The sequence below is a fragment of the Marmota flaviventris genome, chromosome 1 (genome assembly GCF_047511675.1).
Source record: "Marmota flaviventris isolate mMarFla1 chromosome 1, mMarFla1.hap1, whole genome shotgun sequence".
Taxonomy (NCBI): Eukaryota; Metazoa; Chordata; class Mammalia; order Rodentia; family Sciuridae; genus Marmota; species Marmota flaviventris.
Genome location: NC_092498.1, coordinates 25,727,951 through 25,740,571, shown reverse-complemented (window position 1 = coordinate 25,740,571; position 12,621 = coordinate 25,727,951). Strand labels below are relative to the sequence as shown.

At 36.4% G+C, this 12,621-nt stretch overlaps 1 protein-coding gene across 4 annotated transcripts in view; it reads left to right on the top strand.

Annotated features, from left to right (window-relative positions):
• Window positions 1-12,621, top strand: part of Cdk14 (cyclin dependent kinase 14) — a 767,749-nt gene that overhangs the window by 615,397 nt on the left and 139,731 nt on the right. For all 4 annotated transcript variants that reach the window (XM_071612068.1, XM_071612070.1, XM_071612062.1 and 1 more), the window contains exon 12: window positions 6,405-6,453. In XM_071612068.1, the coding sequence (XP_071468169.1) occupies window positions 6,405-6,453 (49 nt within the window). The remainder of the gene's footprint in view (window positions 1-6,404; window positions 6,454-12,621) is intronic.

Sequence of the window (12,621 nt, the reverse complement as noted above, 5' to 3'; positions counted from 1 at the left end):
CTTTCTATTGCCACCTTTTCCTACTAAAGAAATGTGTTAGATAGGAATCCTGGTTCAGCCTTTCAGCTCCTTTGCATGTACTGCAGGCTTTTTTATTGGGTTTTTTTTTTTTTTTTTTTTTGGTTAACTATTTTTTTTATTCACATGTTCTCCTATTATTAGAGTTAAAAACACAGCAGAATCTTGTAAGATACAAAAATATTAGTGAAAAGAGAATGAGGAGAATAAAATTTAAAATTAATCTCCTGGAGTATACACAGTGCATACCCATAAAAAAATGAATAAAATCCAGTTTAGGTTTTATCTTCAGGTAAGTTAGTTTGTTTTCATATATAAGGTGTATAAGACCCAGCTCTTTTAAGTTGGGAGACGTTACAATAAGTAGCATTGTTCTCCAGTTGTTTTCTCTGTAATGTCTACAATTTGAAGGTATAGGCACTGGGTTTGAGGGAAAACCTTTTCAGCCTTCTGTCCCCTCCCACCTCATGTCGCATAGCAAGTGATTTCTTCTCTGCAGGCTCTTCTCTCTGGTCTCCCGCTGCATGGAGATCATCCTCTGCAATGTCCCTGCAATAAGAGGAGAAGGTGAAAATCAGCCTGCAGGTTTAAATTAATTGCACTCCTCAGTTATGCTATGAGTTGGCCAACACTTTAAATAACGACACTCTAAACTTCTAGTTTAAACATAATTGGAAAGAGAAAGTTGACATTAAAGTGGGAAGAGTAAACTTAACTGAAGGTGAATAGTGTAAAACATTCCTATGCAAATGCTTGAATAATTTGATAAAGCTATTCACAGGCAGTTGACTATTTTATGAAATACACCTGTTATGGGTTTGGAGCACTAACTTAAACATCTTTTTTTCCCAAACCTTAATGACTAATTATGTTGCTTTCATTCTACTGGAACATGACTTTTATTTCTGATGGAAGTAGTTTTTAAAATATAATCTTTTATCTAGTTATATATGTAATACTTATTCAGATATTGTTAGAAATGGCTCCATTTGAAATTGTGTGGTTTCTACAGTTACCATCTAAAGGAAGTTGGGTACAAGTGTACAGGTCCTTGTGTGTCTTCTCTTCATATGAAAAAGAAATAGATGCAGTTAGTGGCTCTGGCTCTGACGTCTCCAGGGACTGTGTTTTTATCCACATGTAGCAACCTGTATCAGTTTATATTTCTGTGCTACTGAACCATAGTCAGGACTTACTCATTTTTTGTGTATCCATTACCCAGTGCATCAGGCAGTGCACACAGGCAGGTACCCAGACAATATTTGCTAAAAGAATTGATATTTTATGTGAATAATGATGGACGGTAAAGCTGAGAATGAGGCTTCAATCTTCCTTTTTTTTTTTTTTTTGGCTCTTATATGGCATATTTCACTATCAATTTTGTCTCTTTTATGCATAGCTAAAATTGACATATTGTATTTCTGAGGAAGAAATTCTATTAGCATATTCAGTCAAGCTCTAAATAGAGGCAATTCTTTGCATTAATTGCAAAGAAAAATAATTTACTTGTAAATGCAAGATTGTATTAATTTTATCTGTAATGAAATTTTTGTTCATCCTGAAATCATAGCAAATTATTAAAATTGCTTTGTGAGGAGTACAAAGTTACCAAGGGAATCAAATTTGTTTTATAAGGACACTTGATGTAATTAATTTAAAAAATATCTCTTTTCTTTTTTTATACCCGACTTTAGATAATGATTTTTTTAAACTTAGTAAAAAACTATTTTTCCCATTTCTATCCCTTTCCCTTGTCATTTAATCTTCTAGAATACACCTTTAATTTTCTATTCTACACTAACTGCATTATATTGCATCTTATAATGCTCTATTAGAGGATAAATTCAGAAATTATATATGCTTTTGAAACAAGTAAAGACAGAATTGTTGGTGAACACTTTTGCCCAGAACTTCAGGAGGATAGGTAATGTAACCAGGTCTGATCTTCAGCTAGTGCACACTATTTTAGTTATAGTGTCTAGTTTCTTCTCTGATGGGTCAAGGCCTAACCCTTAAGGCTATTAAATATTTCATTAATTATCTCTGCTTGAATAATAACTCCAAAACTTCATGTGAACTCTAAATATCTTTAAATTATCAGACTTAATTTATTCTCAGAGTGTATTTGAGTTCTGTATAAAATTCCACATCTTTGAAATCTGGAAGTGACAGATAGGAAGTTCTTTGCTAGTCATTCTTCCTTTCCATAGCACCCCTATCTAATTCATCAGTAAATTTTACTGGCTTTCCTTTCAAACTCCTCTCATTGCAGTCTCTTTTGTTACTATAGCCTAAGTCATATGGTCCTGCTCCTAGACAGATGGAATAAGTTATTTTTTGGTCTCTCTGTTTCCAGCCTTACTTCTGATAGTGCATTCTCCAAACAAAAGAAGAATTGCTAGTTATTCCTAAAAAAAAGGCCCAGTGCCTGTCTTAAAGGCCTCTACCCTTGTGTCCCCTCCCCTGGGTTCTTTGCTCGAGTGATCCTTACCTCCAGAGTGCTCCAGCCTTGTACACACACACCGCTGGAATGCCAGCTCCCTGCAAGCAAGGTGATTGGTTGGCTCCCTCTGGTATCCTCAGAACTCCATCTGACACGTAGCAGTTGCTCAAATGAATGAATGAATGAACAAATGGTTGAACAGTGTTTCCAGTCATTCCTTCTGAGTACACTCTGGTTTAGGGATAGAAAGCCAAGTTTTTTAAAATTTCTTTTTGTTGTCCTTATTCGGTGGTGTTTTTACACATGAAATATACTGTAGCGAAAGCAATATAAACCATTTAAAATCTTATGATTAAAAGCAGATGACAGTGACAAAGGAAATCAACCAATATTAAGCAAAATGAAGCCTATTCAGTATTAAATTATTAAAAAGAAATGGGATCAACATAGAAAAAGAAATTGCTTAATGTTATCAAAGAATGTGCACATGAACACTGCCTGAGTGAAAAGATGCCCTAGACTCTAATGTGCAAAGATTTTGTATCATAATATTCACATAAAGGAAATTCAAACCAGATTTCCAGTGGGAAACTATTTTGTTTTCAATTGGCCTGCCCTCACTCATCACCTGACCTACACTGGTCGCTGCCTTGCATCTCCTTGGTTTACTTTGCTCAAACTCTAAAACATGTTTTATAAGTAGCTTGTCATTTTCTTGTTGTTTTGATGGTGATGATGGTGGTGACGGTGGTGTTTATGTTTTGATTGTCTGTCTCACCTCTAAATGTAAGCTTCATGAGGGAAGGAACTTCTTATCTTATTCATTCCCATATTCTCAGCATAATAATTTCCTGGCACATGTTTGGTATGTAATAACTATGTGTGGAATTGATGAATAAAGAAATGTCCAATGCTCATCCCAATAATTTTTATATAACAAAGAATGCTGGTTAAAAAAAGTAATTTACTAAAAGTGAGATTAAAATAATATAAAATAGTATGATGCTAGCATGAATAGATGAGCACAAAAGAAAGGAGGATTTGCTGTGTTTTACAATTTAATAAATGTGTCATCTCAAATTATTGGAGAAGAATGATTGAATTGACAATGATTGATTTATTATATAGGCATGGCATAATTATCTGTCCTCCTTGGACAAACAAATTGAGTACTCTGTTGTCACATAATATTAAAAAAATAATTCCAGAAATTTATACCTGCACAAACATACAAAGTCATCCCTTGCTTAAAGACAGTGATGTGTTTGGAGAAATGCATGGTTAGGTGATTTTTTTGTTATATGAACAGCATAGAGTAGATTTACACAAACCTTAATGATAGGACCTAGGCTACAAACATGTAGAGCATGTAATTGTACTGAATACTGTAGGCATTTGTAACATAGTTGCAAGTATTTGTGCATCTAAACATATAAAAGTGCAGTAAAAATAAAATAGAAAAGATGCAAAAAAAAAAAAAAACACACTTTATAGGGCACTACTGGAGTGGAGCTTACAGGACTGGCAGTTGCTCCTGGTGAGTGTGGCTGAGTGGTGAGCGAATATGAAGGCCCAGACTGTGCTCTGCTGTAGACTTTATGAACCCTGCACACTTAGGCTCCACAAAGTCTATTTTAAAAGTATTTTCTTCAATAAGAGATAGACTTCAGCTTGCTGTAACTTTTTTATTTTATGTACTTTTAATTTTTTAAAATGTTTTGACTCTTTTCTAATAACATTTAGCTAACAACATACTTTGTACAACTATATAGAAATATCTTTTCTTTATATTCTTACTCTAAGCTTTCTTCTATTTAAATTTTTTTTTATTTTGTCTTTCAAACTTTTTTGTTTAAACTAAAGACACACACACGTTAGCCTAGGCCTACACAGAGCAGTGTCATCAATAACATTGTCCCACTGAAAGGTCTTCAGGAGCTATAACAATCATGAAACTGTCATCTCCTGTGACAATGACTTCTGGAATTCCTCAAAGGGACCTTCCTGCCTGTTCTCTCTAAACAATAAAATGTATAAAATAGTAATCTGTACTATTACTAGTATGTAACATAGTCATTTATTATTATTAACAATAACAGTCATTTATTATCATCAAATATAATTGCTTTACATAACTGGTTGTGCTATACTTTTATGCAACTGGCAACACATTTGGTGTGTTTACACCAGCATCACCATAAACACTTGACTAATACATAGTAATACAATGTCTATCACATCTCTAGGTAATAAGAGTTTTTCAGCTCCACTGTAATCTTTGTGTGTGTGTGTGTGTGTGTGTGTGTGGTGCTAGAGATTGAACCCAGGGCTTTGTGCATGCAAGGCAAGCACTCTATCAACTAGGCTATATCCCCAGCCCTTCCACTGTAATCCTTTTTTTTAAAAAATTATTTTTTAGTTGTAGTTGGACACAATACTTTTATTTTGTTTATTTTTATGTGGTGCTGAGGATCAAACCCATGGCCTCACATGTGTTAAGCGAGCGCTCTATTGCTGAGCCACAACCCCAGCCTCCCCCCCACACTGTAATCTTATGGGACCATTTGTATACCAGTGTATACTCCATCATTGGCAAAAATACTATTATTTGGTGCATTGCTCTACCCACGCATACGTGTGTGTGTGTGTATGTGTGTGTATACTTGATTATATACAAAAAATTTCTGTAAACTAATAAAGGACCACCAACAACACAATATTAAAATCAGTACCAGCCATGAAAAGTGAAATTTGAAATTGAAGAGGAAATGCAAGTGTCCAGAAAGCATATGAAAAGAACCCCCAGAATGCTTTATCAAGTACAAGTTTGGCAAAAATGTAAAACACTGATAACCACTAGTGCTAGGAAGCATATGCAGAAAAAGACATTATTTTTCATTGCTGGTGGGAAAATGAGAAATAGTTCTTCAGCATCTATTAAAAAGTAAAATATGCATACTGTTTGCCAGGCAATTTTATATGGGGAGCATCTATCCAACAAAAAAATAAATGAGAGTATCATGTTTGGAGATATTTATTATAACATTGTTTGTAAGGAAAAAGAACTGAATACTACATAAAGGTTCATCAAATAAGTTATGGTACTTTTATTCTATGGAATGTTATACAGTTTTAAAACAATCATTACATATATTTTCTAGATTTGAAGGACAGCCAAAGTAGATTATTAAATGCCAAAAAATGTCTCCAAGTAATGTTTAATGTAAAATCCATTTAAAAATTAATAGTATATGTGTTTATGTATGGGTTTTACATATGTGTATTTATGAACAAGTATGTGCAAAGAGACATACCAAGCCATTAACAATCACTGTGTCATCAGGGATCGAAAATTGGAGCAGTGGAGGAGATTAGTGATTATCTATTCCATATTACTTTATTGTTTAACTTGGTAAAACAAACATGTTCCTTTTTCACTTAAAAAATCTAATAATGGTTGTCCAATGATGAATGAAAATACACACTATTGGACATGAATACTTCAGCTTTGATCATATGTAAATTCCATGTATCATAAGAAAGAATATCCAACATCTTTGTATTTGATCAGAGATGAAACAGCCAATCTCACCTGATCTGTGTGCCAATGTTCTTCTATAAACTAACTTAGAGTTTGAGATTTGGAATTTGTGGGGTTTTTTTCAATCAATTAAAACTTATTCTAAAATAAATAATGAGTAAAGAAACTAGACTATGAAGTAAATTAATCTAGACAAAAGAAAGCCTTGTGTAAGATATCACAATCTTCCTGTTTTACTCTTTAAAAAAACCCGTCTGGTCTCCAGGTGACAACTTCACTATGGCTTGTCCACCAATGACTCACTCAACCACTGCCTTTTAAACTGCTGAGTTTTCTTCAACATACTTTAAATATATGCATGTGATATGAAGATTGTTTATCATTTTTCTTTTTTTATTTCAGAACGCTTTACCCTGTACAGCTCTAAAAACCTTAGACAAGCATGGAATAAGTAAGTCTTTATACAGATTTTGCTCCTTCTCTTTCTCTCTCTCTTAATGTTGACAACCCACCTGATAAGTTGTCATGACACTTTTTTCATTCATTCATGCTTCTATCCATTCATTCATGTTTCCTTTAGACTGTTACCAAACCCTAATTGTGTGCCAGCTACCATGTTCAGCCTGAGCCATCAGACAGTATGGGTTTGGGTTCCTAGAGAGTCGCAGCATGTAAATCCTAAAATTCATTCTTGTAACTAAATTCCAGGAAATATTTTACTATCAGCAGAACAACATTTATAAAATACAATATAGTGACTAACTTTCTAATCTAAACTATCTAAAAATTGGTGACAACTTTTGAGCTAGATGAAACTCTGATGCCTCACATTTTTTCCATTTACCTGTTTTTTCCCCCTAAGCCATGTATCATTTTTACTCTGCTTTTTTTATTTCTGTTCTGTCATCTGGCCTTGTTGAAATAGTTTTATTTATTGGTTTCAAAACATCACAAAATATGAAGATCTGGGTTTTATATGTTATTTAGGAATCCTTTGCCACAAGCCAACCTGTTAGCAAATCCCTGCAAGTTGGAAAGCAGAGTAACGAGTTGCTCCCTTTTAGTCTCAGGTATCACGTTCCAAGCGTAGAACAGATAACTGAGACTTCTTTGATTAAATAAACTATCATTTGTCATAACATTTTGTCCATGGGGAATTTAATGTTATGATCTCACTTTTTACTGTTAGGACATCTTTCATTTGGGGCATCATCAGTTATGGAAAAAATGTCTTTCCTTTGAAAAATGCTTTTTAATCAATGCTATCAGAAGAAACAGCATACAGTGAGTGGATGGTGAGGAATGAGTACATTAAACTGCAGTAGTTTAGCTTGAAGGATTTAGCCATTTTTTTAAAAATCTGAACTTAGAAAAACACACTGGTATAATCATTTCTGCCTAACACAGGGCTTTGCTCTTGTTATTTGGAGTCAGTTTTCAACCTGTGGTCTCCCCTGGGAGCAGGCCCTCTGCAGGGAGCCTTCTGCGCGCTTGCTTCTCACCTTTCACCTACCCCTTTACTGGTCCCTGGCCAAGGTACTGTAAGTACACCAGCTAATACTGAGTGTACAGTTCCTACCCCAATGAAACAAACACATTCCTCCCTTGTAGTTGCTCAAAAAGTTTTTTCCAACCAGGTAACTATTTCATGAAATACTTCTTGGTAAAGCAGTTGAAGTATAGCAGTCTAACCCTGAATTTGAATAACAGGAAAATCTGACAAACCACCCAATGCATAGCAGCAACATATGATTGTGGGTAATAGATCTATAAAAGTATAAAGTTAGACTTAATTTAAAGTCATTAAATAAACTGAGTCCCACTTTTAAATAGGGAAAATATTAAAGGTTAAGCTCGAGGACAAATTTTTAAATTGTGAACATGACTTGTTCAGCATCACACTATTTTTTAAATCCCCATAAATCTTATTTTTGTTGCCTTAAGGGTTTATTTCAGAAACACTAAATATTAAAATCATCACTAAAAATATTATTAAAATATTATTTTCTGTTATGCCAGTGTTAAGTGCTCAATCTTTGGAGCCAAACTATGGCCTTTAGCCAAATCAAACTTAATGAAATTTCAAGAGAACTAAGAATTCAGAAATGAATTATATTATTGACTCTTCCTCCAGATGTACCTTGAACCCATGGTTCATATTGCAACATCTCTCACTTCTGGAATATGATGTAGGGTAGAAAGAATTGCATTAAATTACTATTAAACAAGTGCTGTTTTTTAAAATTACTGATGAGTAATTTGCTCATCTGTAGCAAAATGTGTAAACTGAAGCAATCAGTAAATTTTCTTTTACAATGGTTATAGCTTCAGAATGGGGTGAACTAGTTTGAATTCAATTCAGGTGAGTTAATATAAGATGGATGGGTTAATATAAAAAAAGTAAGTTGCTGTTCAAAATGAAGTAAAATGCCTTTAGAGATATGCATGAACAGGTATAAAAGTTGGTAGAGATGTTAACACTCCTAAGAGCATAGGAATTTCTAAAATGAGTCCTTCAGTCTCTGCCTAGCTATCACACATGACCCAGTTCATTTGGGGGCTGTATCTGCCCTAGCTAACACCCATGCAGTTCCCTGCTGACTTAATTTATATCAGTAACCATAGGCATAATTTTATCCTTTGAAAGATTTTTTTAGTATTCTGGGAAAACAAAGCAGTGATGAGGGGGGCATATCAAAAGATCCAATAGATATCGAAACTGAAAAGCATAATACAAAGAAGAAATCTTAATTATAGGATTGAGAATAAGAAATTTACATCAATAAAGAAAAGAAAGCCCTTTTCTTCTCTCATACTGGAAGTGCATGATCCGTGTGGGCTCTTTCTGCATAAAGGGGATCTGGGGCTGAGAGACAAATCTTAAATTTATAAAAATATGTACTGTTTTCTGACTGCCTTCAAAACATTCCATTATATTTCACTGGAGTTATAAAGACTCTCCCTATTTCTCTTCCAAATCTCTCTATTTATAGTTGTCTGACATTGGCATGTATGTGCAATCAACCAAGAATTCCAGCCACTTAAAAGATCTTTTATTATTTTGGCTGGGGAAGAAGCCTTAGTATATAGTCTCCAGCAAAGTTAAGGGTAGGATTCCAGGAACACATTTGCTTGTTTTGGAACTTTTTAACAGCTGAACAATTTGGGAGGTTTGAAAATATTGAAATGAGAACTAAGGATAAACCACTAAGTGACAGAAGACAGATCTGGAAAACACAGTTAGCAGCTGATGTAGCAGAACCCACCCACAGGCTTCTAATAGGTACAGGTCAACTCTTTCCTGCTTCTTCCCCTCCTGATCTAGTCGTTCATAGAATTCTTTTGTCAGTTAAACCCAACTGGATTTCTCCTAAGAACTCACATAAGTTGATATTTTTAAATGTGTAGTATATACAGGAACAGTGTAATGAAGCCACCTTTCTGGAAAAGCTAAAATAGAAAAGAAAACATTTTCAACATGCCAGCCGAGTCACAAACCCAAATTTGGAAGACTTAGATATGTTTCCTAACTCTGTGTTCTTGAACTTTACTTGAGTATTTTATCTGACACCATGTTTAACCTCTCAAACATATTTTAAAGATGACTAGATGGTTGTGTAACATATGCACAAAACATAATGTATTTAAACTGACACATAGAGGAAGAAGCTAACTTTAACTTTGCATGTTTGTTAGAGGTACCCTATTTATGTTTTTCTTGTCACCATATCTGATGTGCCCATTAAGATTTAAGTCAGTGCCTTCTCAAGAAACTGAAAGACCCTATTTTTCCATTCTGCCCTATTGTTCTACATTGATCTAAATATCTAACAAAATAATATACTGCAAAGTAAATTAGAGCTTTAAACTTCTCTGCTGGTTTAGAAATGTGAGGAAGGTGAGAAACACTGTTAGCACACTAGGAGGAGCAGTTGAGTTGAGTCCGATCTTGAAATCGTCTTTCTCCTCTTCCACGTTTTTTTCGCTGTTGATTATTTTTGTTATAATTCTATTTACTTCAAAGTAGCAGTTTTAATTTATTTAGTGCCTGGAGACTTTGTCTCATAATATTTTCAAAGGAATTATTCTGTACATCATCTATTCATTCTTTGGGGGAGAGGGGCTCATTGGGGGTGACAAGCTCTAAAGCAGACACTAAAGCAGACATTTTGGGATCCCAGCCTCTTAACTGCAATTGGCTGCAATTATGGACTGCCCAGCTCTGTGGGAGTCAAGCCCTGCAGTAGAAGGCTGTGCAGGGAGTAGCACCTCACCACATTCTCCTACAGTGTTCAACACATGAACTGTCGAATCCAAGCAGGTCTCTTGTTCCGACCTTAGACACCCATGCTTGATATTATTCTAAGGCCCCAAAGGCTCGCCTGCTTGCTTCAAAGTTGCAGTTTAGGGCGATTTATAGGGACACATGTTTTCATAAGAACGAATCGTTAGTTGAGTTACTGAAAGCATTATGTGTTCTTCAGACCCTCTAAACCACTAGCCATCTAACAGAGAGTAGTTCTTCTAGGAAATTGCAGATTGGATTCCTGAAAGGAAAAAAGGGGAGGTACTAAACTAAGAGTTGCTTTCTAGGCCTTGGTGAGTGTCCTAGAGAATTCAAAGAAGGTGGAATTAAGGTCTGTCTAAAAACACATATTGGGGTCAGTTCCAGGAGGACAAAGAGGAAGCCCTGTGAGAACTAGCTAGGAAATTTGCCAAAGACCTGGGCCTGATTCCTAGTAGTAGCAACAACATCAATGTGAAAAGATGGGACACATACTAGTCAATAGCTAGGATATACTCATTGCCCCAGAGCCACAGTCATCGTGGAGGTGGTATGGCTAATTAACATTTGGAAATCTTTTTATTTTTTTGCTTCCATGTATGTCACATATCCTTATAGGAGGATTTGAAGGTAATTGGGGAACATACTACCATCTGTATTTTTTAGCTTATAATAAAAGACATGCTCAACAAGGACAAATGATGATCACAACTGAAAATCACAACTTGGAATGTACGCCCCACAGTGAACCTTTAAAAAGAACTCCAGTATTATCAGTTTTAAACTGCAATATCCACATGGGCTTATAAATATCTCATTTTACTTTTTTCTTGCTGCAACTTTTAGAGAGATCTCTTGTGGGAACTAATACCATTCTCAGTCTAGGTTTCATGTGGCAGCAGAATTGGGAAAAAGTGAAAACCCAGTTTCCTCTATCCTAAGAAGAAAGTACTTGCAGCAAGCTGACCACCCACACCACCAATCAGGTTTCTCCTGCACCATTGCAGGCAGTGTGTCACGACAGGATAAAGGCTAAGGTTGTGACAGTCCAAGTGCCAGAGTTGGCAGGCCTGCCAGCCACCCACTCACCCTGGGAGTGAGACTTGTCACCTGTTTCACACAGCTCTCATTACCCCCAGGGACTGACATCCTGTCATTCTGTGTCACTGCCAGACTTCTTATCCATGTTTTGTTTGTTTGTTTGTTTGTGTTGTAGCAACAATTCACTGACATTAATAACCCTTCTTGGTGGCCAAGAGCAGGACCCATGCAGTTTGTTTTCTGCTGGGCACTAGGTTTTTGTTCCACTTCTGATGGATAGAAAATAGCCTTCTCCTCTCTCAATAATTGGCAGTTTGTGTCTGGCTTGGGAGTTGGCAGCAGCCATTGTTTCCCATCCTTTCAGATTATGTGTTGGACTCCTCATCCAAAAGCACGCTCTTCTGGTGCAGCTAATACCTGCCGCTGCCATCCAGCTCATTAAGGAATAAAGCCCAGCTGCACTTGTGAAGCAGCACCAAGCTCCCAGGAGCAGGTGGGCTGCTCATGTCCCACAGGAGGAGGATGGATAGAGGCTATCTTGAACTGTTCCCCAAAACAGATTCTACCAGGGTGGACTCAAGTTCTGCTTTTCCCAGTATAAAGTGGGGGATTTGTATGCTGTGATTGCAAAAACAAATGACCACAAATGTATTGACATAAAGCACCACAAACATCTTATCTCACACTTTCATCAGGCAGAAATCTGGATAGGATTGGCTAATTTATTTTCCCTGGGTCTCAGAAGGCCAAAATCAAGATGTCAGTGGACCTGGGCTCATATTTGGAGGCTCTGGTGGAGAATTTGCTCACAGACTCATTCAGGTTGTTGGCAGAATCTAGTTTCCTGTGGGGTTGGAGCTGAGATCCCCAGTTCCTTTCTGGTTGTCACCCAGAAGCCTGAACCAGCTCCTCAAGGCTTCCTGTATGTGTCCTCATGTTGTGCTTCCTTCTTAAACCAGCTTCAGATCTCTCTGACTTCTTGTCCTGTCTTATTTCTCCCACCAAGTTCTAAAGGTCATGTAATCAGAGTGGGCCCACCTGGTTATTCTCCCTGTTGTAAGGTGTGTAGCCTTAATCACACCTGTAGGGTCCATTTTGCCACAGAAGTAGCACATTCACAGGTTTCAGGGATTAGCAATTGGACATCTTTAGGGGCCATTCTGTGTTCAAGTAAGTACTTGGGTTTCCCGTGCAGCCCAGAGTTACACAGTAGAGCAGAACCCAACCCGCAGCACATCAGACAGTCCACTTTGCCTGGTGTCTGACCCATCAGGTGACAGGCATAATCCTCTG